The sequence below is a fragment of the Panthera tigris genome, chromosome D1 (genome assembly GCF_018350195.1).
Source record: "Panthera tigris isolate Pti1 chromosome D1, P.tigris_Pti1_mat1.1, whole genome shotgun sequence".
NCBI lineage: Eukaryota > Metazoa > Chordata > Mammalia > Carnivora > Felidae > Panthera > Panthera tigris.
Genome location: NC_056669.1, coordinates 66,275,047 through 66,302,434, shown reverse-complemented (window position 1 = coordinate 66,302,434; position 27,388 = coordinate 66,275,047). Strand labels below are relative to the sequence as shown.

The following is a 27,388-nucleotide window of genomic DNA, read 5'->3' as shown; positions in this document are numbered from 1 at the left end:
CTGTTAGGAAAACCCCAAAATGAAGCACATAAAGTGTTGAATATTGGGTAACTGCATTGTAAGAGTTTGCAGTGTTTTATAGTTAGCTATAAAAGTTATATCTTTTAGTGATCAGGAGAGCTAGGAGACATCTGAATGTGATGTTTGGATATGGCAGAATTGGTGAAATTTTAATCTTCTAGTTTCTGGCTCTTTGAAGAAAAAAACATTCTTAAAAAATCATGGGGTATTGCCTGTGAGAAGAAAAGAAGGTAAAATAAGATGAGAGTGCATCTTTTTTTTTTCCTTTTTCTTTTTTTAAGTAGGCTCCATGTCCAATGTGGGGCCCAAAGTCACAACCCTGAGATCAAGAGTTGCAGGCTACCAAATGAGCCAGTCAGGTGCCCCAAGATGCGAGGGCTGATGAATGAAGATATTGAAAGGACATAGGAAAGGGAAGGGCAGCCATATAAATAGAGATGACTATAAAAGAGAGACACCAGAGTGTAAAAATAGTGTGGAGAAGGCCAAAGCTTGGAATGAAGCTTGTGACAAATGCTTAAGTCCATAAAAAGCTTTTAAAATTATTTTAATAGCAATAACAACAAAGACAGAAAGAATAGTCCTGCTGTTTGGACTGTAGTGTTATGTTAGTAAATTGTCAGAGAAAGCAGAGCATTTCTTTTCCCATTTGGCTTTGATCTTTTATTTAAAGGAGAATTATCTCTATTTTTATTTTTATTTGAATATAGTTGACATACAATGTTACATTAGTTTCAGATGTACAATGTAGTGATTCAACACGTTTATAGTTATGCTGTGCCCACCACAAGTGTAGCTACCATCTGTCACCATACAATGCTATTACAGTCCAAGTGAGTATATTCCCTAAACCGTACCTTTTATTTTCATGACCTGTTAATTCCATTACTGGAAGCCTCTACCTCTTTCTCCTCTTCACTCATTTTGCCCATAACCCCACCTGCTTTTCCTCTGGCAATCATCGGTTTGAAGGAGAATTATTTTTATTTTATTTTTTTGTAATTTTTAAAATGTATTTATTTTGAGAGCGGGAGTGAGAGCAGAGAGGGGCAGAGAGAGAGGGAGAGAGAGAGAATTCCAAGCAGACTCTGTACTGTCAGCACAAAGCCCAATTCAGGGCTTGAACCTACAAACCACAAGATCATGACCTGAGCTGAAATCAAGAGTCAGACGCTTAACTGACTGAGCCACCCTGGCACCCTGAAGGAGAATTATTTTTATAATAAAGAGGATAAAAGGGCTATTGTTCTTTTATAGTTACTTATCAAATATATTTATTATGTAAGATTTCCATGTTTATTGTAAATTTATTAAAATTTTTTGGGGATACCATTAGTTTATTATAAAAGAGAGACATGAGAATTATTTACATGATGAAAGATTTCACAACTTCACTGGAATGGTCAGCTTCACTTCATGCCATTTCAATAATGATTTATTTCAGTCTACATACCTTCCAAGAATGTCACCATCTCTAAATAAGAAATAATCCTTGTCATCTAGAACTACTTTGGTGCCTCCGTATTCTGGGAGAAGAACTTTATCTCCAGCTTTCACACTGACTGGTTGATCTCTCCACCCTTTCCTTTAGAGCCTGATCCAACAGCTACTACTGTTGCTTGCAAAACTTTTCCTTGAGATTTTTCTGGAAGCATAATGCCTCCTTTGGTTACAGTTTCAGCTGCACTCCTTTCAACTAAAACTCTGTCAAAGAGGGGAAGAAACTTCATAAACGCTTGTCCTGCCATGACTCTGGCCGCTGCAGTTCCTACTCTGCTCTGGAGTTGCCGCGGCTGCAGTGAGACCCGCAGTCCGACCCCCGGGCCATGTGAACGTGGGAAAAGCTCCATGTTTATTGTAAATTTAAAAGACAGACTTGTATGGGAAGAAACACACCACCCATATTTATGCCACTCAGGTATAACTATTACTGATATTTTCTTGTGCACCCTCCCAGAATTCTTTTGAGCATAATGTATATATGTATGCAGCATATTTTTTATAAAAAAGGGATGAAACTGCTATTCAGTAGTTTCTTCTTTTTCTCAGAAGTTAATTTCCTCAGAATATGTTCTAAAGTTTTCCATGTTGGTAAATGGAGACTGCACCATCTTTTAAAAAGCATTTATTAAATTACATCATGTATGCACGAGAGTATGCAAACTGCACAGCTCAGTAAATAATCTTCAAAATAAATATACTCATATAAACACCACTCAATTTAAGAATTAGACCATTATTAGTACCCTAGAAGCCCTAATTATGCTCTTTTCCAATCATTAACCCTTCCTCCTCTCCAGAGATACACTGTTCTGATTTCTAATTCCATAGATTACTCTAGCCTGTGTTTGTACTTCATATGAATATGAATATAGTAAATATGAATATGGTAAATATTCTTTTGTTTCTTCTGTCACTCAACATTATATTTTGAGGTTCATCTATGTTGTATGCAGTTGTGGTTTTTTATTGTTGTGTAGTATTCCAGTTTATGAACAAACCACAATGCATTTATCCATTCTACTATTGATAGACTTTGAGTTATTTGTAGTTTATTCTGTTTACCACTATACATACATAGTGCACATAGTTTTGTGCCTGGGAGATAACAGGCATTCAATAAGTGTTTATTGAATTTAAGAATGAAATGTCTCACATTTCTTTATGATTACTACTGAATGTTCTCCAAGTTATAAAATGTTAGTAATATACTTTTATCTTCTTCCTGCTAGTGCAAAGACCTTGGAATACTTTAACACCATTTATCCCTCCTGACTTGTATGCTGCTACTATAGTTTAGTTTTGTTTAAAATTTAAATCCTGTAGGGGTGCCTGGGTGGCTCAGTCGGTTGAGTATCTGACTCTTGATTTTGGCTCAGGTCACAGTCCCAGGGTTGTGGGATTGAGCCCTGCATCAGGCTCTGCTCTGAGCTTGGGGAATGCTTTAGATTCTTTCTCTCTCTCCCTCTACCCCCTTCCCTCCCCACTCCAAAATAAAATAAAATTTTAAAAGATTAAAAAAAGATTTAAGCCATATAGAACAGTCAGTATTCATTTAGGTTTACTTACAATTTATTCTTTCTGTTACTCCTTTTTTTCCCCCCCTTCCTGCTTCTCCAAAGACTTCATCTGGCATAAATTTTCTTCTGCTTGAAGCAAACTTTACTTGTAATAGTGCCAAAGTAGGAGCAAGCCAAATGTCTTTAATCAGATGAATGTATAAACAAATTGAGGTATATCCATGTATACAGTCGAATACTACTCAGCAATAAAAAGGAACAAACTATTTTTATTATTTTTATTAAAAATTTTTTTCAAAACTTTACTTTCGGGGGGGGGAGAGAACGAGTGGGGGAGGAGCAGAGAGAGAGAGAGAGCGAGAGAGAGAATCCCAAACAGGCTCTGCACTGTCAGCACAGAGCCCAGTGTCGGGCTTGATCTCATGAAACATGAGATCATGACCTAGTGATGAGCCGAAATTAAAAGTCAGACACTTAACCAACTGAGCCACCCAGGTGCCCCACAAACATTTTATTTTATTTTATTTTATTTTATTTTATTTTATTTTATTTTATTTTATTTTATTTTTTAACTTCTATTTGTTTTTAATGTTTATTATTTTTTTTTTAATTTTTTTTTTAACGTTTATTTATTTTTGAGATAGAGAGCATGAACGGGGGAGGGTCAGAGAGAGAGAGGGAGACACAGAATCCGAAACAGGCTCCAGGCTCTGAGCTGTCAGCACAGAGCCCGACGCGGGGCTTGAACTCACGAACCGCGAGATCATGACCTGAGCCGAAGTCGGACGCTTAACCGACTGAGCCACCCAGGTGCCCCTTTATGTTTATTATTGAGAGAGAGAGAGAGAGAATGCATGCATGCATGAGTAGGGGAGGGGGAGAAAGAGAGGGAGACTGAGGATCTGAAGTGGGCTCTGTGCTGACAGTAGAGAGCCCGAAGCAGCGCTCAAACCCAAGAACCATGAGATCATGACCTGAGCTGAAGTTGGATGCTTAAGCAACTGAGCCTCTTAGTTGCCCCCAAAAGGAACAAACTATTGTTATACACAATCACATAAAAGAGTCTCAAAATAATTATACTGAGTTTTCTTTGTGGGAATTTTTTTTTTTTATGTTTTTATTTATTTTTGAGACAGAGACAGAGCATGAGCAGCGGAGGGGCAGAGAGAGAGGGAGACACAGAATCTGAAGCAGGCTCCAGGCTCCTAGCGGTCCGCACAGAGCCCGACACGGGGCTCGAACTCACGGAGTGTGAGATCATGACCTGAACTGAAGTTGGATGCTTAACCAACTGAGCCACCCAGGCGCCCCTCTTTGTGGGAATTCTAAGAATGCTCTGTTCTTGTTTGAAAGTGTTTATTTTACATTATGCTTGAAAGATATTTTTTCAGGGAATAGAATTCTATTAGTTATTATCATTCAGCAGTTTGAGGATGTGTTTCTGTTGTGTTTTGGTTTCTATTATTTTTATTGAAGGTAGCAGACAGTCTAATTTTTTTTCCATGAAGGTAATCTGTTTCCTTCCTCTAGTTGCTTTAAGCATTTTTTCCCTTTGTTTTTGTCTTTGAACGTAGTATGATTTTCTTTGTACTTATTTGCTTGAATTTCATTGGGCTTCTTGTATCTCTATCATGATGATTAAAATCATTTTTTAAGAATTTTAAGCCATTATCACTTTGCATGTTCTTCTGTCCCATTTTCTTCCTCCTTTTGGAATTTTTGATTTTCCCACTATACCCTCCTCTGTCTCTTGCACCCTTCCTTTTGTTTTTGTTATATTTTATCCTTTTGTCTCTTTGTGTTTTATTCTGCATATTTTCTTTTGATCTATATTCTGAGCTGCTGTTAATCGCACCCATGGAATTCTTAATTTTGGTTAATTGTATGCTCCAATATTAGATTATTTATTTGGTTCTTTGATGATTTTGTCACTTATGCCTTTTATTTCCTTGAACACATTTAGCATGTTTTTTTTCAGGTTTATTGAGATACAATTGATGTAAAATAAACTGCACATCTTTAAAATGTGCAGTGTGATGAGTTTTGATATGTATGATCATCACCACAATCAACATAATCATAATCATTACTCCTGTAAGTTTCTTCATGTGTCTTTATAATTCTTGCCTCCTATTGCTTTCACCCCTGCTATTCCCTGTCCCTAAGTAACCACTGATCTGCTTTCTGTTGCTACAAATTACTTGTATTTTTGGAAATGTACAGTATGTACTTTTTGGGGAACTTCTTTCACTTTGAATAATTATTTTGAGATTCATCCATGTGGCTGTGTGTATTAAATAGTTTCTTTTTATTGCTGAGTAGTATCCTGTTGTATGTATATATCTAAGTTTGTTGATCCATTTATCTATTGAAGGACATTTCGGTTGTTTCTGGTTTTTGGCTATTACAATAAATAAAGGTGCTAAGGAACATTCTTATATAGGTCTATGCATGGACATAAGGCATGGATATTTTTTAGTCTGTTTCTGATAACTGTATTTTCTGGATCCCTGTCAGGGAATCTGTTGTTGCTTTAAAAAAAGATCTTTCTGGATCTTTCTCAGATCTTTCTGAGCCTGGGTGGCTCAATTGGTTAAGCATCTGACTTCGGCTTAGGTCATAATCTCACGGTTTGTGAGTCTGAGCCCCACATCGGTCTCTGTTTTGACAGTTCAGAGCCTAGAGTCTGCTTCGGATTCTGTCTCCTTGTCTCTTTGCCCTTTCCCCGCTCCCTGCTCGCACTGTCTCTCTCTCTCTCTCAAAAATAAAAAATAAACATCAAAAAAACAACTAAAAACTCTTTCCTTTTATGCCTAGTCATATTTGATTTATATTGGATGTTATGAATAGAAGAGTTATAGAGATAACTTGAGGTTTAAGTGTAAACATTTATGGTTGCTTCTAGCAGGCGACTAGAGACACTAGTGATTCTGTATCACCTTAATTCAATTTTAAGTACTGAGATGATTACAGGATGATACAAGAGAAACTGCATAAGTCTGCCAGTTGATTTTTCAGCAGAAACTTTTCAGGCCAGAAGGGAGTGGCATGATATATTCAGAGTGCTGAAAGGGAAAAAACCTACAAGCAAGAACACTCTGCTCAGCAAGATTATCCTTCAGAATAGAAGGAGAGATAAAGAATTTCCCAAACAAAAGTTAAAGAAATTTATCATCACTAAATCAGCCTTTCAGGAAATGTTAAAGGGAATTCTTTAAGTGTAAAGAAAAGGCCATAAGAAGGAAGAAAATTACAAAAGGAAAAAATGTCACAGGTAAAAGCAATTGTATTAAAGGTAGTAAATTAATTACTTATAAAGCCAGTATGATGGTTAAAACACAAAAGTAGTAAAATCAGTTATGTCCACAAAAATTACCCAAGGGATACACAAAATAAAAAGATGTAAAATATGACATCATCTACATAAAACATTGGAGAAGAGAGTAATAATTTAGTGCTTTTAGGATGTGTTCAAATGTAAGTGACAGTCAACTAAATAGAGACCACTGTGCACTTAAGATGTTATATACTAATCAAGTGGTAACCAAAATCAAAAACTTGTAATGCATACACAAAAAATAAAGAGAATGGAAGGGCGCTTGGCTGGCTTAGTTAGTGGAGCATGACTCTTGATCTCAGGGTTGTGAGTTTGGAGTCACAAGTTCAAGCCCTACTTTGGGGAGAGTTTAATTAAAAAAAAAAAAGAGAGAGAGAGAGAGAGAAAATGGAATCCAAGCATAACACTAGAGAAAGCCATAAAACCACAAGGTGAGAGAGCAAGAGAAGAAGAAAGGAATACGGAAGAACTACAAAAACAACCAAAGAACAACTAATAAAATGGTAGTAAGTACATACCTATAAATAATTACTTTAAATGTAAATGGATTAGTGTTACACTCAAAAGACATAGGGTGACAAAATGGATAAAAAAACAAGACCCATCTAGATGTTGCCTACAAGAGACTAATTTCAGACTGAAAGATACATACAGAATGAAAGTAAAGGGATGGAAAAACATATACCATGCAAATGGAAGTGGGGGGGAAAAAAGGCCAGGGTAGCAGTGCTTATCAGACAAAATAGGCTTCCTGCTTTCCTGCCTTCCTGCCTTCCTGCCTTCCTGCCTTCCTGCCTTCCTGCCTTCCTGCCTTCCTGCCTTCCTTCCTTCCTTTTAAATGTTTGTTTTTGAGAGGGGAGAGCTTGAGTGGGAGAGGTGCAGAGAGAGGGACAGAGGATCTGAAGCAGACTCCATGCTGACAGCAGATAGCCTGATGCAGAGCTTGAACTCATGAACTGTCAGATGCTGAACCCACTGAACCCCCTTATTTATTTGGTTTTAATTTAAATCCCAGTTAGTTAATGTATAGTGTAGTAATTGTTTCAGGAGTGGAATTTAGTGATTTATCACTTACATAAAACACCCAGTGCTCATCCCAACTTAATTCCTGTCACTCACTTAGCCCATCCCCCCCCCCAACTCCCCTCCAGCAACTTTCAGTTTGTTCTGATTTAAGAGACTCTTATGGTTTGCCTCCCTCTCTGTTTTTATCTTATTTTTCCTTCCCTCCCTCTATGCTCATCTGTTTTGTTTCTTAAATTCCACATATGAGTGAAACCATATTATTTGTGTTTCTTTCACTGACTTACTTTGTTTAGTATAATACACTCTAGTTTCATCTACATTGTTGCAAATGGCAAGATTTCTTTTTTTGATTGCCAGGTAATAGTGTGTGTGTGTGTGTGTGTGTGTGTGTGTGTGTATACACACCCCACATCTTCTTTATCCATTCATCAGTCAGTGGACATTTGGGCTCTTTCCATACTTTGGCTGTTGTCAATAGTGCTGCTATAAACATTGGGGTGCACGTTCCCCTTCGAATCAGCATTTTTGTATCATTTGGATAAATACCTAAAAGTGCAATGGCTGGGTCGTAGGGCCATTCTGCTTTTAATTTTTTGAGGAACCTTCATATTTTCCAGAGTGGCTGCACCAGTTTGCATTCCTACCAACAGTGCAAAAGTGTTCCCTTTTCTCTGTATCCTCACCAACATCTGTTGTTTCCTGAGTTGTTAATTTTAGTCATTCTGACAGGTGTGAGGTGATATCTCATTGTGGTTTTGATTTATATTTCCCTGATGATGGGTAGTCAGACAAAATAGACTTTAAAACAAAGACTGTAGCAAGAGACAAAGACACTACATAATGATAAAAGGACCAATCAAACAAGAGGATATAGTAATTGTAAATATCTATGCACTCAACATAGGAGCACCTGAATTCATAAAGCAGTATTAAATAGGCATAAGGGAAGAAATTGACAGTAATACAGTGATAGAAGGGGAGCTTAACACCTCACTTACATCAATGGATAGATCATCCAGACAGAAAATTAATGAAAACAGTGGCTTTGAATGACACATTTGACCAATAGACCTAACATATCTATATATACAGAACATTCTATGTCCAAACAGCAAAATACACATTCTTTTCAAGTGCATGTGCAACATTCTTCAGGATAGATCACATGTTAGGCCACAAAACAAATCTCAGTAAATTTAAGAAGATTGAAATTATGTCAGGCATCTTTTTGACAACAATAGCATGAAATTAGAAATCAGTTAAAAGAAAATCGTAAAAAAACATGTATAGGTCAAATAATATGCTGCTAAACAGCAAATGGGTCAACAAAGAAGTCAAAGAGGAAATTAAAAATACATGGAGACAAATGAAAATGAAAACAAATGGTTAAAAATCTTTGGGATGCAGCAAAAGCAGTTCTAAAATGTGTTTATAGTGATATAGGCCTACCTCAAGAAAAAGAAAAAATCTCTAACAACCTAAAGGAGCTAGAAAAAAGAACAAACAGAGCTCAAAAATAGTAGAGGGAAGGAAATAATAAAGATTAGAGTGGAAATAAATAAATAAATAGATAAATAGATAAATAAATAAAAAGAAAAGCTCAATGACACCAATCTTGTCTTTGAGACAAGTTGGTAAACCTTTGGTCAGACTCATGAAGAAAAAAAGATAAATAAAATCAGAATTGAAGGTGGAGAAATGACAATTGACACCACAGAAATACAAAGAATTATGAGAGTATTATGAAAAGTTATGTGTCAACAAATTGGACAACCTAGAATAAATGGATAAATTCCTAGCATACAATCTTCTAAAACGGAATCAGGAAGAGGGAGAAAATCTGAACAGATTGATTACTAGTAATGAAATTGAATCAGTAATAAAAGAACTTACAACAGAGGAAAGTCCAGGATCAGATTGCTTTACAGGCAAACTCTACCAAACATTTAAAGATGACTTAATACCTGTTCTCCTGGGGCGCCTGGGTGGCGCAGTCGGTTAAGCGTCCGACTTCAGCCAGGTCACGATCTCGCAGTCCGTGAGTTCGAGCCCCGCGTCAGGCTCTGGGCTAATGGCTCGGAGCCTGTTTCGATTCTGTGTCTCCCTCTCTCTCTGCCCCTTCCCCGTTCATGCTCTGTCTCTCTCTGTCCCAAAAATAAATAAAAAACGTTGAATACCTGTTCTCCTCAACGTGTTCCAAAAAATAGAAAGGAAAACTTCCCAATTCATTCTATGAGGCCAGCATTACCCTAATAGCAAAACTGGTCAAAGACACTACAAAAAAAGAGAGGCCAATATTTCTGATGAACACAGATGCAAAAATCCTCAAAAAATTATTAACAAACCAAATTCATGGATACATTTAAAAATTCATTCATGATCAAGTGGAATTTATTCCAGAGGTACAGTGGGTGGTTCAGTATTCACAACTTAATCCAATATTTCACATTAACAAGAGGAAAAACCATACGCTTATTTCAATAGATGCAGAAAAAGCATTTGACAAAATACAGTATTTGTTCATGATAACAGCTTACAACAAAGTGGGTTTTAGAGGGAACATCTCAAGGGTGAAAAACTGAAAGCTTCTAGTCTAAGATCAGGGACAAGACAAGGATGACCTCTCACCACTTTTATTCAGCCTAGTACTGGAAGTCGTGACTGCAGCAATTAGACAAGAAAAAGAAAGAAAACACATCCAGACTGGTAAGGAAGAAGTAAAACTCATTATTTGCAGATGACATGATACTTAATGTAGAAAACCCTAAAGACTTCATGAAAAAACTATTAGAACTGATAAATGAATTAAGTAAAGTTGTGGATACAAGATTAATACAAGATATTTGTTGCATCTCTATACACTAATAAATAATGAAAGAGAAATTAAAACACTCCCACTTACAGTTGCACCATAAATAGTAAAATACATAGGAATATATTTAATTAAGGAGGTGAAAGACCTATACTCTGAAACCTGTAAGACATTGATGAACAAAATTGAAGATAACACAAAGTAATAGAAAGATATACCATCTTCTTGGGTTCAGATAATATTCTTAAAATACTTATACTACCCAAAGCAACCTACAGATTCAGTGCAATCCCTATCAAAATGCCAATAGCATTTTTCACATAATGAGAACAAATAATACTAAAATTTGCATGGAACTATGAAAGACATCAAATATACAAAACAGTCTTGAGAATGAAGAACAAAATTGGAGGTATCATTCCAGATTTCAAGTTATACTACAAAGCTATAGTAATTAAAACAGTATGGTACTGGTGCAAAAATAGAAACATAGATCATTGGAACAGGATAGAGAGCTCAGAAGTAAACCCATACATGTATGGTAAATTAATCTATGATAAATGAGGTAAGACTATACAATGGGGAAAAGATAGTCTCTTCAATAAATGGCATTGGGAAAACTGGACAGCTACACGCAAAAGAATCAAACTGGACCACTTTCTTACACCTTACATAAAAATAAACTCAAAATGGATTAAAGACCTAAATGTGAGACCTGAAACTATAAAACTCCAAAAAGAAAACATAAGCAATATTCTTTTGGACATTGGCCTTAGCAACATATTTATGGATCTGTCTCCTCAGGCAAGACAAACAAAAGTGACAACACACTATTGGATTACACCAAAATGAAAAGGTTTTGTATAGCAAAGGAAACTATCAACAAAACAAAAAGGCAAGGTAGTGAATGGAGGGAGATATTTGCAAATAATATATCCAATAAAGTTTAGTATCAAAAAAATACACAAAAATTTATACAACTCAACACCAAAAAAACAAAAAATCCAATTAAAAAATGGGCAGAGGACCTCAATAGACATTTTTTTAAAAAGAAGACATACAGATTATCAACAGACACATGAAAAGATGCTCAATATCATTAATCATCAGGGAAATGCAAATCAAAACCACAATGAAATATCACCTCATACCAGTCAGAATGGCTGGTATCAAAAGGACAAGAAATAACAGATGTTGAAGATATGGAGAAAAGGGAATCGTTGTGCACTGTTGGTGGGTGCTAACATTTGAGAAAAAGTATGGAGGTCTTTCAAAAAGTTAGAAATACCACACAACAAGGATGTCCACTGTCACCACTGTTAATTCATCATAGCACTGGAAGTCCTAGCCTCAGCAGTCAGACAACAAAAAGAAATAAAAAGCATCCACATTGGCCAGGAGGAAGTCAAACTTTCACTCTTCACAGATGACATGATACTCTGTGTGGAAACCCCAAAAGATTCTACCAGAAAACTGCTAGAACTGATCCATGAATTCAGCAAAGTTGCAGTATAAAATCAATGCACAGAAATCGGTTGCATTTTTATACACCAATAATGAAGCAGCAAAAAGAGAAATCAAGGAGTTGATCCTATTTACAATTGCATCAAAACCAATAAAATACCTAGGAATAAACCTAACGAAAGAGGTGTAAAATCTGTACACTGAAAACTATAGAAAGTTTATGAAAGAAATTGAAGATACAAAAAAATAGAAATATAATCCATGCTCATGGATTGGAAGAACAAATATCGTTAAAATGTTGATACTACCCAAAGCAATCATACATATTCAATGCAATTCCAATCAAAATAACAACAGCATTCTTCACAGAGGTAGAACAAACAATCCTAAAATTTGTATGGAACCACAAAAGACCTCAAATAGTCAAAGCAATCCTGAAAAAGAAAACCAATGCTGGAGGCATCAAAATTCCAGACTTCAAAATGTGTTATAAAGCTATAATCATCAAGACAGTATGGTATTGGCACAAAAACAGACACTCAGATCAGTGGAACAGAATAGAGAACCCCGAAATGGACCCACAAACATATGGCCAACTAGTCTTTGACAAAGCAGGAAAGAATATCCAATGGAATAAAGACAGTCTCTTCAGCAAATGGTGTTAGGAAAACTGGACAGCAACATGCAGAAGAATGAACCTGGGCCAGTTTCTTACACCATACACAAAAATAAACTCAAAATGGATGAAATATTTAAGCATAAGACAGGAAGCCATCAAAATCGTCAAGGAGAAAGCAGGCAAAAACCTCTTTGACCTTGGTCGCAGCAACTTCCTACTCAACATGTCTCTGGAGTCAAGGGAAACAAAGGCAAAAATGAACTCTTGGGACCTCATCAAGATAAAAAACTTCTGCATGGTGAAGGAAACAATCAGCAAAACTAAAAAGCAACCAATGGAATGGGAGAAGATCATAATCCAGTGAAGAAATGGGCAAAAGACATGAATAGGCACTTTTCTAAAGAAGACATCCAGATAGCCAACAGACACATGAAAAAATTCTCAACATCACTCATCATCAGGGAAATACAAGTCAAAACCACAATGAGATGGCACCTCACAGCAGTCAAATGGCTAAAATTAACAACTCCGGTAATGACAGATGTTGGCGAGGATGTGGAGAAAGAGGAACCCTCTTGCACTGCTGGTGGGAATGCAAACTGGTACAGCCACTGTGGAAAACAGTATGGAGGTTCCTCAAAAACTTAAAAATGGAACTACTCTACAACCCAGCAATTGTACTACTAGGTATTTATCCAGGGGAAACAGGTATGCTGTTTTGAAGGGGCACATGCACCCCAATGTTTATAGCAATGCTGTCAACAATAGCCAAAGTACAGAAAGATCCCAAATGTCCATCGATGGATGAATGGATAAAGAAGATGTGATATATATAGAATGGAGTATTACTTGACAATGAAAAATAATGAAACCATACCATTTACAACAATGTGGATGGAACTAGAGTATATAATGCTAAGTGAAATTAGTCTGTCAGAGAAAGACAAATATGATATGACTTAACTCATGTGGAATTTAAGATACAAAACAGGTGAACATAAGGGAGGGGAAGCAAAAATAATATAAAAACAGGGAGGAGGTCAAAACACAAGAGACTCTTAAATACAGAGAACAAACTAAGGGTTGCTGGAGGGATTGTGGGTGGGGAGATGGGCTAAATGGGTAAGGGGCATTAAGGAAGATACTTGTGGGATGAGTGCTGGGTGTTAATATGTAGGATGAATCACTGGATTTTACTCCTGAAATCATTACTGCACTATGTGCTAACTAACTTGGATGTAAATTAAAAAAAATAATAATAATAAAAAAATAGAAATACCATAGAGGGGTGCCTAGCTGGCCCAGTAGGTGGAGAGTGTGACTCTTGATCTTGGGGTTTTGATTTCGAGCTCTGCATTGGGTATAGAGGTTACTTTAAAATAAAATCTTAAAAAATATACCATATGGGGGCGTCTGGGTGGCTTAGTTAAGCATCCAACTTCAAGTCAGGTCATGATCTCACAGTTTGTGGGTTTGAACCCTGTGGTGAGCTCTCTGCTGACAGCTTAGAGCCTGGAGCCTGCTTTGGATTCTGTGTCTCCCTCTCTCTCTCCCCGTCCCCCATGCTCTGTCTGTCTGTCTCTCTCTCAAAAATAAACATTAAAAAAAATTTTTTTTAAATAACAGATCTTCTTGGGGGGGGCCTGGGTGACTCAGTCCATTGAGCATCTGACTCTTGATTTTGGGTCAGGCCATGATCTCACCATTTCTGAGTTTGAGCCCCACATTGGGCTCTGCACTAACAGTGCAGATCCTGCTTAGAATTCTCTCTCTCCTTTCTCTCTGTGCCTCCCCTCCTCGAGAAAGTCAAGATAGAAGGAACATACTTAAATATGCCAACAAACATATGCCAACAAAGAGGACAACCTGGAAGAAGTGGACAAATTCCTAAGCACCCACACACTTCCAAAACTTGAACAGGAAGAAATAGAAAACTTGAACAGACCCATAACCAGCGAAGAAATTGAATCAGTTATCAAAAATCTCCCAACAAATAAGAGTCCAGGACCAGATACCTTCCCAGGGGAATTCTACCAGACGTTTAAAGCAGAGATAATACCTATCCTTCTTAGGCTGTTGCAAAAAATAGAAAGGGAAGGAAAACTTCCAGACTCATTCTATGAAGCCAGCATTACTTTGATTCCCAAACCAGACAGAGACCCAGCAAAAAAACAGAACTACAGGCCAATATCCCTGATGAATATGGATGCAGAAATTCTCAGTAAGATACTAGCAAATCGAATTCAACAGCATATAAAAAGAATTATTCACCATGATCAAGTGGGATTCATTCCTGGGCTGCAGGGCTGGTTCAACATTTGCAAATCAATCGATGTGATACATCACATTAATGAAAGAAAAGATAAGAACCATATGATCCTGCCAATCGATGCAGAAAAAGCATTTGACAAAATTCAGCATTCTTTCTTAATAAAAACGCTCGAGAAAGTTGGGATAGAAGGAACATACTTAAACATCATAAAGGCCATTTATGAGAAGCCCACAGCTAATATCATCCTCAATGGGGAAAAATTGAGAGCTTTCTCCCTGAGATCAGGAAGACGACAGGGATGTCCACTCTCACAGCTGTTGTTTAACATAGTGTTGGAAGTACTGGCACCAGCAATCAAACAACAAAAGGAAATCAAAGGCATCACAATTGGCAAAGATGAAGTCAAGCTTTCACTTTTTCCAGATGACATGATATTATACATGGAAAATCTGATAGATTCCACCAAAAGTCTGCTAGAACTGATACATGAATTCAGCAAAGTTGCAGGATACAAAATTAATGTACAGAAATCAGTTGCATTCTAATACACTAATAATGAAGCAACAGAAAGACAAATAAAGAAACTGATCCCATTCACAATTGCACCAAGAAGCATAAAATACCTAGGAATAAACATAACCAAAGATGTAAAAGATCTGTATGCTGATTACTATAGAAAGCTTATGAAGGAAATTGAAGAAGATATAAAGAAATGGAAAAACATTCCGTGCTCATGGATTGTAAGGATAAATATTGTTAAAATATCAATACTACCCAAAGCAATCTACACGTTCAATGCATTCCCAATGAAAATTGCACCAGCATTCTTCTTGAAGCTAGAACAAGCAATCCTAAAATTTGTATGGAACCACAAAAGACCCTGAATAGCCAAAGTAATTTTGAAGAAGAAGACCAAAGCCAGAGGCATCACAATCCCAGACTTTAGCCTCTACTTCAAAGTTGTAATCATCAAGACAGCATGGTATTGGCACAAAAACAGACACATAGACCAATGGAATAGAATAGAAACCCCAGAATTAGATCCACAAAAGTATGGCCAACTAATCTTTGACAAAGCAGGAAAGAATATCCAATGGAAAAAAGTGTCTTTAACAAATGGTACTGGGAGGACTGGACAGCAACATGCAGAAGAATGAAACTAGACCACTTTCTTACATCATTCACAAATATAAACTCAAAATGGATAAAGGACCTGAATGTGAGACAGGAAACCATCAAAACCCTAGAGGAGAAAGCAGGAAAAAACCACTCTGACCTCAGCCGCAGCAATTTCTTACTCAACACATCCCCAAAGGCACGGGAATTAAAAGCAAAAATGAATTATTGGGACCTCATGAAGATAAAAAGTTTCTGCACTGCCAAGGAAACAATCAACAAAACTAAAAGGCAACCAACGGAATGGGAAAAGATATTTGCAAATGACATACCAGACAAAGGGCTAGTATCCGGAATCTATAAAGAACTCACCAAACTCCACACCCGAAAAACAAATAATCCAGTGAAGAAATGGGCAGAAAACACGAATAGACACTTCTCTAAAGAAGACATCCAGATGGCCAACAGGCACATGAAAAGATGCTGAACGTCACTCCTCATCAGGGAAATACAAATCAAAACCACACTCAGATACCACCTCACATTAATTAGAGTGGCCAAAATGAACGAATCAGGAGACTATAGCTGCTGGTGAGGATGTGAAGAAACGGAACCCTCTTGCACTGTTGGTGGGAATGCAAACTGGTGCAGCCGCTCTGGAAAACAGTGTGGAGATTCCTCAAAAAATTAAAAATAGATCTACCCTACGACCCAGCAATAGCACTGCTAGGAATTTACCCAAGAGATACAGGAGTGCTGATACATAGGGGCACTTGTACCCCAATGTTTATAGCAGCACTTTCAACAATAGCCAAAGTATGGAAAGAGCCTAAGTGTCCATCAACTGACGAATGGATAAAGAAACTGTGGTTTATATACACAATGGAATACTACTTGGCAATGAGAAAGAATGAAATATGGCCTTTTGTAGCAATGTGGATGGAACTGGAGAGTGTTATGCTAAGTGAAATAAGTTATACAGAGAAAGACAGATGCCATATGTTTTCATTCCTATGTGGATCCTGAGAAACTTAACAGAAGACCATGGTGGGGAAGGGAAGGGGAAGGGGGAAAAAAAAAAGGTTAGAGAGAGAGGGAGCCAAAACATAAGAGACTTTTAAAAACGGAGAACTAACTGAGGGTTGATGGGGGGGATGGGAGGGAAGGGAGGGTGGGTGAGTGGTATTGAGGAGGGCACCTGTTGGGATGAGCACTGGGTGTTGTATGGAAACCAATTTGACAATAAATTTCATATTTAAAAAAAACAGACAAAATAAAAAGTTGTAATTTTGTTAATAGTTTGGTTTATGTACTGCTTAAAAATGCGTGTGAACTGTACACACAAAATATGTTTCGTTTCTTAAATATTGGCTCATACTATCATGCTGTTTTGTAAGTTTTACCCCCATTTACTATGTTCTGGATATCTTTCTGTACTAATAAATAAAGGTATATGTTATTTTGAATAGTTATATACTGTTACTTGAAAAAATGGATTGTGCTTATTATGACTGGACTGTGATATGTGACTGTATTATAATTCACTTAACCCATTACCCATTTCAGATATCCAAACGATACAGAAGTCATTTAAATTTTTTCAGTATTACCCAGCAGTGTTGTAGTAAATAGGCTTATGTATCTCACCTGACTACTTATTTCTGTTGAATAAAATTTTTGGAATGAAAATCTTGTTTTAAAAACATGCACATTTAAAAAATTTCTGAAACATATTACTAATTGACCTCTAAATTTGATCAATTTACTCTTCTACCAGTAAGGTATATGAGTGCTGTTTTTTGTTTTTGTTTTAAATCCCATTATCAGCTCTTGGTATTATCAGTTTAACTTTTGCCTATCTGATAGATAATAAATGGCATCATATTTTAATTTACTACAACTGCTACAAATGTTTGAGACTAGAATGATGCAATGTTCCTGGGTACTAGTAAAAATAGTTTCCCTTGGGATAGTTTGAAGAAAACTGCACAGAATGTTATTTTAAGAACTTCCATGCCAGAATGGATGAATTGAAGATTGCTGTTAATAGAATTAAAGAAATGAAAGCAAACAAAAAGAAAAGCAAAAAACAGCTCCCTCTCACTTTTTAAAAAAACTGATGTCATCATTATCATCTTGTTCTCCTGTAGAGATAATAAAGGAAATAAATATAGAACAATTATTAGGAAATAAACTTCTATTTTTAATAGCACAAATACAGCCTCCACAACTAGTTTTTAGAGACAGAGAGTACTCTTTGTCTAGGATTTAGATGTTTACTATTTTTTAAAGAACATTCTTATACCACTTAGACAACTCCTTTCTTGATAGGAAATTGAGTTTTCAAAATGCTGTGTCTGTTTAAAAGATCCTTTTCATGTTTCTGGTAGAATTTAATGTTCCATTCAAGTCTTTTTTTAATGAAAGTAGGAATGTTTTTATTTCTGTTAATTGAAATAGTTAAATATTTTCGATAATATTCTCAAGTTGTATTTTAAGACATACTTCTGATGTGGGTCAGATTAGAAGATTGCCAGTGATTTGTTTTTGTTTTTGTTTTTTATTTATATAACTTAAGTAATTCTGAGTAACACAGATTCTCAGGGACAGTAAAAGAAATATTTTATGTTCTCTTTATTTTTAATACAATTTTTGCATGAACATTTATTTGTCAAGTCAGTCTCCTCACACCTTCCTACTCCCGGTATGGTAAACTGAGATGTCAAATAAACCATTAAAAACGAAACAGTATTTGAGGTGTGTGACTATTTAAGACTATTTTTGGTTTTTACTTAATAAGATTAATAAAAATTATTAAGCACTCTCAGTATTTTTGTTGCATTGGCTACTGGGCATCCTGGTAAATCGTGCAGACATAGTCTTTATTTTCATAGATTTATAGTCTTATAGGGGTCTCAGAGAATAAAAAAGCAAAAGAAAACAAAAACACCATACTTAGAATTCATGACAGGTGTTATAAAGGGGAAAATAGTGGAACATTAGAGAATAATGAGGAGACCAACTTTTGACAAGATGGTCAGGATAAGCACTCTGAAGCAGTGACATAGAAACAAACATGTAAAGGATTAGAAGGAGTCAGCTGTGAGAATAGCTAGGTGTCTTAGTTCAGGCCACTTTAATAAAGTTCCACAGGCTGGATGGCTTATAAACAACAGAAATTTATGTCTCACTGTTTTGGGGGCAGTAAGTCTGAGATTAGGAAGTCAGCATTGTTAGGTTCTGGTGTGAGGCCTTCTTCTAAGTTGCAGATTGCCATCTTCTTGTTGTATCCTTACATGGTGCAAACAGGGCAAGAGAGCTTTCTGGCAACTTCTTTGTAAGGACATTAATCCCATTTGTGAGTATTCTACCTTCATGACCTTCTGAAAACCCTGGCTCCTATCTATCCCTACCTCCAATGCTATCACATTGTGGGTTAGGATTTCAACGTATGAATTTGTGGGGGAATCATTCAGTCCACTGTACTAGGGGATGGACAGGGTAGGAGAATTAAGGCAGTTTGAGGAAACAGTCTATAAAAAGAACTTTAGGTATAAAACATCTTGGCATGTTCAAGGAATTGAAAAGAGGGACTCTATAGTTGAAATATAATGGGTGAAGTTGAGACTAGACTGGGTTTTATGAGGTTGTGGAAGTAGGGGCCTGATCACACACATCTTGTAAGCTTAGTAAGTAATTTATTTTTTATTCATAGTGCAAGGGATTTTTATTCAAAGTGCAATGAGTAGGCAGTTAGGAACAGTGACATGATCCAATTTTTTAAAATGTTTATTCATTTATTTTGAGAGAGAGCATGTGCACATGCGTTAGTGGGGGAGGGACAGGGAGAGAGTGGGAGAGAGAATCCCAAGCAGCCTCTGCACTGTCAGCGCAGAGCCCGATGTGGAGCTGGATCCCATGAACTGTGAGATCATGACCTGAGCATAAACCAAGAGTCAGACTGTTAACCCACTGGGCCACCCAGGCACCCTGAGATGATCCAATTTTTGTCTGTTGTGTGAATAATGTATGGGGAGAGGGGAAATAGTAATCTAGGTAAGAAATGATGATGTCTTGAGTAGAGGCAATAAAGATTGGATGGATTCAAGATATATTTAGGAGACAGAGATGACAGGACATATTGAGGAACTGAACATGGGACAGAGAGGAAACATAATTGATGTCCATATTTCTAACTTGTTAGGTTTTAGTCAGCAAGTAAAGCAGTGTGTGCCTACCATGTTACTTTTTATTTGTATTCTTGGTTTCATAAAATGAATAAGACTTTCAAATACACAATTTAGGAGAGGTGTTTTAGTCCATTTGGTTTCCTATAACAAAAATACCATAGACTGGGAAGCTTATAAATGGCAGTCATTTGTTTCTTATCATTATGAAGGCTAGAAAGTTCAAAATCAAGGTGCTGGCAGATTCAATGTCTGATGAGGACTTGTTTCCTTGTTTATAGACAGCCATCTTCTTGCTGTGTGCTCACAAGTCAGAAGGGCCAAAGGAGCTCTCTGTGGTCTCTTTTATAAGGGCAGTAACTCTTCATGAGTATTCCATCCCCATGACCTAATCACCTCTCAAAGGTTCACCTCCTAATACCAATCACATTGGGGGTTAGGATTTGAACCTATAAATTTTGTGAAGTACAAACATTCAGTCTGTAGGAAAATGTATAGAGACTTATGGCTGGAATGTAGAGAACTGATAAAACATCCCTGAAAATATGGCATAAATTAATAAAAATGCTTTATTCTAAAGTTTATTTTGAGAGAGCACATGCACACACGCAAGTTGGGGAGGGTCAGAGAGAGAGGGGGACAGAAGATCCAAAGTGGGCTCCACACTGACAGTAGAGAGCCCAGTGTGGGGTTCGAACTCATGAACCCATGAAATCATGACCTGAGCCAAAGTCCGATGCTTAACTGACAGAGCCATCCAGGCACCCTCAAAATGATCTACTTACAAGGTTAATGAAACACATTTGTTGCTTAAAAGACATTGTTTATCCTAGGTACTTATTAAGTATTTGTTGAATTAATGAATATATTTCCAGACATTCCCAATGCTCTTTATTCTTTCTGAAAATCTGAGTTTCCCTTTAGTATCATTTTTCGTCAGCCCAAAGAAATTCTTTTAGCATTTTGTGTGCAGGTCTGCTGGCCCTAAGGCTTTGTTCCTTTTGTTGTTTTTGTTGTTACCCTCCCCCCCCCCCCCCGAATCTTTTTTTTTTTTTTCCTTTCGTCCAGATTCCATAATTTTATTGGTCTATTTTCAAGGGCACTGAATTTTTTTACTCATTCATCTTCATTTGCTGTTAAGCCCATCCATTGAATTTTAAATTTTAGATATTTTATTTTTCAGGCTAAGATTTCTATTTGGTTATTTTTAAAGTTTCCATTGCTCTATTAAGGTTTCTTTTTATTTGTTATGTTTTTATATTTTTCTGTATCATTGAGCAGAGTCCTAATACTTGCTTGAAAGTCTTTATCTACTAATTTTAACATATGAGCAATATGTACTTAGTCCTCCTTTCTGGATTTTTTTTTGTCTGTTAAAGAATTTTGGATTGCATCCTGGACATTGTGAATATGAAGTTGTGGGGTCTCTGAATTCTGTTATATTCCTTCAAAAAGTATTGATACATGTGTTTAGCAGGCAATTAATTAACCTGATTGGACTCAAATTCTAAGCTCTGTCTCTTGGGTGGTAGTCTTAATTCAGTTCTTTTATCCTTAGTTAGGCTTCTTACAGTTTACTCCTTGCATATGTGCTTCAGAAGTGAGCCAGAAAATTGTAGAGTTTGTACCTGGATTTTATGTTTTTCCTTCTCTAGCTGTCTTCTTTCTGAGATTCCTCTTTTCAACATCTGTGGTCTCCCTGAACTCTGTGTTCTAGTTCTTGAAGACAATGAGGTTGTGAGGTTTTTATATGAAGTTTTAGGTACCCCCTGTGGTGCTAACTGGACCTGCCCTTAGGAAAAAGCTCTAAATGAGAAATTCACCCAATACTACTCTCTTCCAGCTATTGACTTGCCTCCAGTATTTGCCTTCTTTTGGTCACTCTTCAGTGTCTTTAGGTAGTTGACTTTTGTATTTTGTTTACAATTTATGGTTATTTGTGTGAGGATTGATCTGGTAGGTGCTTACCTAGCTGTACCAGAAGCTGAACTTTGCCTTGTTCCTTTTTGTATTGGGAAAGTCCTTTCAGTATTAAGTTCCCTACTGTAGATATCAGGTTTTGGACATATCATGTGCTAATTAATTAGTTAAGTCATTGCCATTTTGAATATTGTTTTTATAAATTTCCTGATTCAAAGAGAAAAGTCACACTTCCTGATCTTAAAATGGAAATCTTAAAATTCTAATGGAGAAGATAATCAGGTAAACAGAAAATAAGTGAAAGGAGACATGATAGAGGCATAAACAGGATACTAGGAAGAGCACAGAGAAAGGGAACCCTAACCTGATCCGGTAGTGAGGAGAGGAGACACAGAAGACTTTTTAGAGGATAGGATTTCTGTGTTGTATCTATAAGAAATCAGGGTGTTCTAGTTGAAAAATGGAATAAGTGACTTCCTAGGAAGAAGAAAGAGCATAGGTAAATATGTGGGGGCCTAAAATGAATAACTTTTAGAAGAATTGCAGGTGGTTTTGGTATGGCCTCAGTTATGGAGTAATATAAGGATGTGGGAAAATACAAAGCCAGTGAGATTGGGCTGGAGCCAGATCTTGAAGGGCCTTGAATGTCATGCCAAGGACTTTGGACTTTATAGGTAGTGGGAGGCCATTGACATGTTTTAAATGTGGATGTGACATCATCAAATTTACATGTTTTATAATGATTATTTTGGCATTTGTGCACAGAAGGGGGAAAATTGGGGGTACGGATACAACTTAAGGCAAGAAATTATGAAAGCTAAGAGAGTGGTAGTAAAGAGGAGGGAATGAATTCAAGTGAAAACTTAGGAGAAGAAACAGTGGGTTTTGGTAACAGATGTGTTGTGTGTGTTGTGTTAAAGGATAAGGAGAAGTCTGGAATGATTACCAGTTATCTTTACTCTTAGAGAATATTATAAAATACGGTAACATCTCTCTTGGCTCAGTTTTTTCCCCTTATAAATATTATCAGGAAGCAGTGATATATGTTGGCCTCTGGTAGAGGCATCACTGTTTCTGACTTGTAGCAGTGAGCATTTTGTTGTTTTACAGTGATGTTACTTTCAGAGTTATAAATAGAAGAAACCATATAAACTTGTCAGTAGTTGTTTCATTTGCTTGTTATTTTAAGTATATAATCACGAATTTTACTAATTTTTTCTCATGTATTAATAACTTATTGTTAGTTGTTTAATTAAAAGGTTTTTAAAATATTTATTTTGAGAGAGAAAGTGCTGAGCAGGGTAAAGGCAGAGAGAGAGAGAGTGAGAAAGAGAGAGAGTGAGAAAGAGAGAATCCCAAGCAGGCTCCGTGCTGTCAGCACAGAGCCTGATGTGGGGCTCGATCTTACGAACTGTGAGATCATGACTTGAGCTGATATCAAGAGTCTGACGCTCAACCGATTGAGCCATGCAGTGCCCCTTGTTTTTTTTTTGTAAAGAAAACATTTAGGAAATAGAAGAATATAAAGCGAAAAGTCTCTTTTACCATGCCCACTCTCATTCCTGTTTTCTTAAACTGAAATGTCTTTTAGTTTTGTTTTGTTTTTGTTTTGTTGGTGGACACATAATGGAGGAATGAATATATTGAATAAATTTAGATAGCATCGATTGGTTCTCCAATATGGAAAATGGGCAATTTAGTAAACTTAATAACTAACTTCTTCCTTTACTTCCTGATATGTTTGCTATGTTAATATTCTTAATCTAATTTATTTACATAATGTTATTAAACTTCAGTTTTTTGAATTATCAAAAGTATAGTGTCTGCTGATTACTTACTATGGAAGAATCTAAGAAATTAGAGTAAGTTGTACCTATCTTTAACTCCTGAACTATCTGTTGTGACTTTTAGACTACTCATTTAGACATTAGTTTGCTTACAAATTTAAATGTTAGCTTTTTCCTAAGATAAATTTTATTTCTTATCTCTTAGCTTTCTACTTTTTAATCCTTTAAAAAGTTCTTATTTTGGGGTGCCTGGGTGGTTCAGTCAGTTAAGTGGCCAACTTTGGCTCAGGTCATGATCTCATGGTTCATGGGTTCAAGTCCTGCTGTCGGGCTCTGTGTTGACAGCTCAGAGCTTGGAGCCTGCTTTGGATTCTGTGTCTCCCTCTCTCTCTGCTCCTCCCCCACTTGCTTTCTGTTTCTGTCTCTCAAAAATAAATAAACATTAAAAAAATTTTTTTAAGTTCTTATTTTGAGCCTATTTTTCCACATTCCTTAAGTTGTATAACTCTAATCAGACACTATGTAATAAGGATTAGAACAATCTATAATGGGAAGATTTCTCAGTTCCATTAGAAGAAATAGGAGGGGAGGATGGGAGAATCATGATTATGGTCTTCATACAGCTTTTTATATATTAAGGAAGGAATAGACTTATTCTTTGTAATTAGAGGTGACATCAACTGGTGAGAATACTTGGAGAAGATTTGGACTCATTGTAATGAAAAACAAAGTTTTAAGATAATTTGGATATTTTCAACAATAGAATGAAATCTCTCAACCCCTTTTAACATCTTTTTTCCCTTTTCTAGTTAGAATTCCATAGCTATGTATTGTAACTTTTGTTCTTATCTACCCTCAGGTGCCTTATTCTCCTTATTGTCTCAATCGAATACTCCCAGCATTGAATGAACCTAACAATTCTTTGGTTCTCTTATGTTTTAAAACAGCCAAATACTGCTGGAGATTACACCAACTGTTGGACTTTTCTCCCTTAAAAATTTGGAATAAGATATTATGGAAGTACAGAAAAGGAACACTTAGTCTTGGGACACAAGTGTCAGGAAACATTTCTAAAGAGATGACACTTGAAGTTAATCTTGTAAAATATGTAAGAACTAGGGGCACCTGGGTGGCTCAGTTGGTTGAGTGTCCAACTTCGGCACAGGTCATGATCTCGCAGTTTGTGAGTTCAAGTCCTGCATTGGGCTCTGTGCTGACAGCTCGGAGCCTGGAGCCTGCTTTGGATTCTGTGTCTCCCTCTCTCTGCCCCTCCCCTGCTCATGCTCTGTCTCTCCCTGTCTCTCAAAGATGAATAAATGTTAAAAAAAAAAATAAAAAAAAGAATTAACTTGATGATGTGAGAAAAGGAGATAGAATTGAAGAGGCATTTCTGGCAGAAGGGATAATATATTCAAAGGCAGATAGATGAATTTGAATGGACCTACTCATTTGGGGTGCTATACATAGGTTGTTGAAACTAGAGTGCTCGTAAGGAAGGGTATGGATGAGAGTTAAGTGAGATTCAGATCATTAGGAATTTGATCGTTATCCTGACTGTGATGAGAAGTCAGTTAACTGGACAAATTCTGGCAGGATTGAGGAAAATAATTTGGAATGAAGTCAGGGAGAACAGCTAAGAAGTTATTACAGTAGTCCATGCAAGAAACAAGGAGGACCCAAAACAAAACCATTGTAGTAGGCATGGGAGAATACTGAATTTCAAAATCCTAAGAGGTACATGGTTTTGTTACTGATGCAGTTAACAATGATGCCTTCTTTTTTATTGCAGGCCAGATGATACATAAAGAGATTCCTACAAGACGGTATTTACCTTAGTTTGGAATCTACTTTTCAGTAAGGCAGGTGCAGGAAACTGCATTATTAATAGGTCAAAACTCAGTATGTCTCTTGGAAAATATATTTTTAAAATGATAGTGAGAAATGTGACTTTCAGAGTGAGAGTATTTAATAGTCTTCCTGACCAGTATAGTCTTTGTCTATTGGCTACTTTGTTTCTAGACATGATTTAGGTTCTACCCTTCAGATACATTTTGATTTGGAACTGAACCAAGCTGAGATAGAGGTAGGAGTGGGTTTGAATTTTGTTGGCATGGATTGTGAGATAGAATGGTTCCGAGCTAACAGTTTGTGTAGTAGCTTTATAATTAAGTGGGTGGCTTTCTATTTCTGCAGCAGCTTCCTTGTTTGCCAGCTTCCTCCAGTGATGGTGACAGCTTTCCTGATTGTGGCTGAGGTAGAATAGTTCTGTAGGCTAGGAGTTGTTTCTGGGAGCTCATTCATTCTAGATAGAACCTGCCTTTCCATTTTTCCAGTGATTTTGTTCTCCATATGATTCATGTATTAAATCCCTTTTTGCTTAAACTACTTAGAATGGGATTCTGATCCTTGACCAATACAGTAATTGGTACCAAAAATGTTACAGGCAACAGATCCTCAAGAAATATGGGGTGACGGGGGAGGATCATTTGTAATTACTCCTTGGTGCGTAGTGGTAAAAATTACTTGTTTTCACCAGCAGTCACCTGAATGAAGGCAGAGCTTTGGTGGACTGAGTGGTGATGTATTCTAGGAGACAAAAAAATATAAAGATTTTGGGAGGATTGGCTATTTTTAACTCCTCTACAGACTTTAAAGCAGTGGTTCTCAGCCTATGGTGATTTTGCCCTCCAGGGACTATTTAGCAATGTGTGGAGACATTTTGGATTATTACAACTGGGGGAGGAGGGTGCTGTTGGTATTTAGTGGGTGGAGACTAGGGATGCTGCTGTCCAGGACTTCCTCCTCTCCACCAAAGCAACAAAGTTATCTGGCCCACAATGTCAATAGTGCTGAGCTCAAGAAACTCTGATTTAAGGCAAATGGCATGGGTGGCAGAGTTTTAAAGTCTTGGCTGAAGTTATGGTTAGAGAACAAAAGAGTTTTGTGATTGGCTTAAAAGAACCTTTTACATCTTATGACTCCAGGGCTGTCAGAGCCAAAATCAGGTGGAGGGTCTGATCCAACAGGCTGTTGAACTTACAGTATAGGTTGAATCCACAGCTTAATCAGGCTTCTTAGGTGTAAATTGGGGGCATTGTTTGGGATAGAGTGAGATTCCAAGAATTGGAATGGTGACACTTTGAGTATTTGGATTGACTTCAGGTTTTTTGTTTTGTTTTGTTTAGGTATTCTTAATCTGTAATATTTACTGAGCCTCCCTTGCCAGCAGAAGCAACCTCTCTTTCCTTGACTATACCTTGTAGAGCCAAGGCTGTTCTCATTCCTATCCCAACCATCTCACAGTCTCTGGACCTATTGCTAGAGTCAGATCCCAGAAAGTCCAAGGGGCCAATTTCAAACTTAAAGACAAATTTTATGCATCAAAAGAATTGCCAATATTTTACTCATTTATATTAGCAAAAACCTAGGAAATAGATGTAAATTTGGATTTTGAGGGTGCTAGACGAGGAAAGGAGGAATGTAATTTTAGTTTGAGTTGAATTTATTAATGTAGGTTCACTTAATGAGAGATTTCAGATTTGGTGATTGCTCAGGCAGCGAGGACTGATTCTAATTGCTTGTTTGGCTGACTAAAACCTTGATTCAGTAGCAACCTACACTGAATAGAGTTGAGATGCCAGAGTTGGGGAATCAGGAATGTGGGGTGAATTTATTATGTTTAGCTGTCTTCCTTAATCTCTAATTTTGTCCCCCAAGGTGGATATTGTCTACTATCTTTAAGAAATTAAAGTGATGAAGGGAATGTCACATCCTTAGAAAGTGCTATAGTGGCTATTTTGTCTAGCC

At 36.8% G+C, this 27,388-nt stretch overlaps 1 protein-coding gene across 5 annotated transcripts in view; it reads left to right on the top strand.

Annotated features, from left to right (window-relative positions):
- The window catches only part of SBF2 (SET binding factor 2), a 473,279-nt gene that overhangs the window by 40,967 nt on the left and 404,924 nt on the right, over positions 1-27,388 (top strand). For 2 of the 5 annotated variants that reach the window (XM_042959195.1, XM_042959194.1), the window contains exon 1: positions 1,745-1,939. The exons of the other annotated variants lie outside the window; for them this stretch is intronic. In XM_042959195.1, coding sequence (XP_042815129.1) covers positions 1,768-1,939 — 172 coding nt within the window. In that variant the 5' untranslated portion in view covers positions 1,745-1,767. Of the gene's footprint in view, positions 1-1,744; positions 1,940-27,388 lie in introns of those variants that run through there. 5 annotated transcript variants of the gene reach the window in all.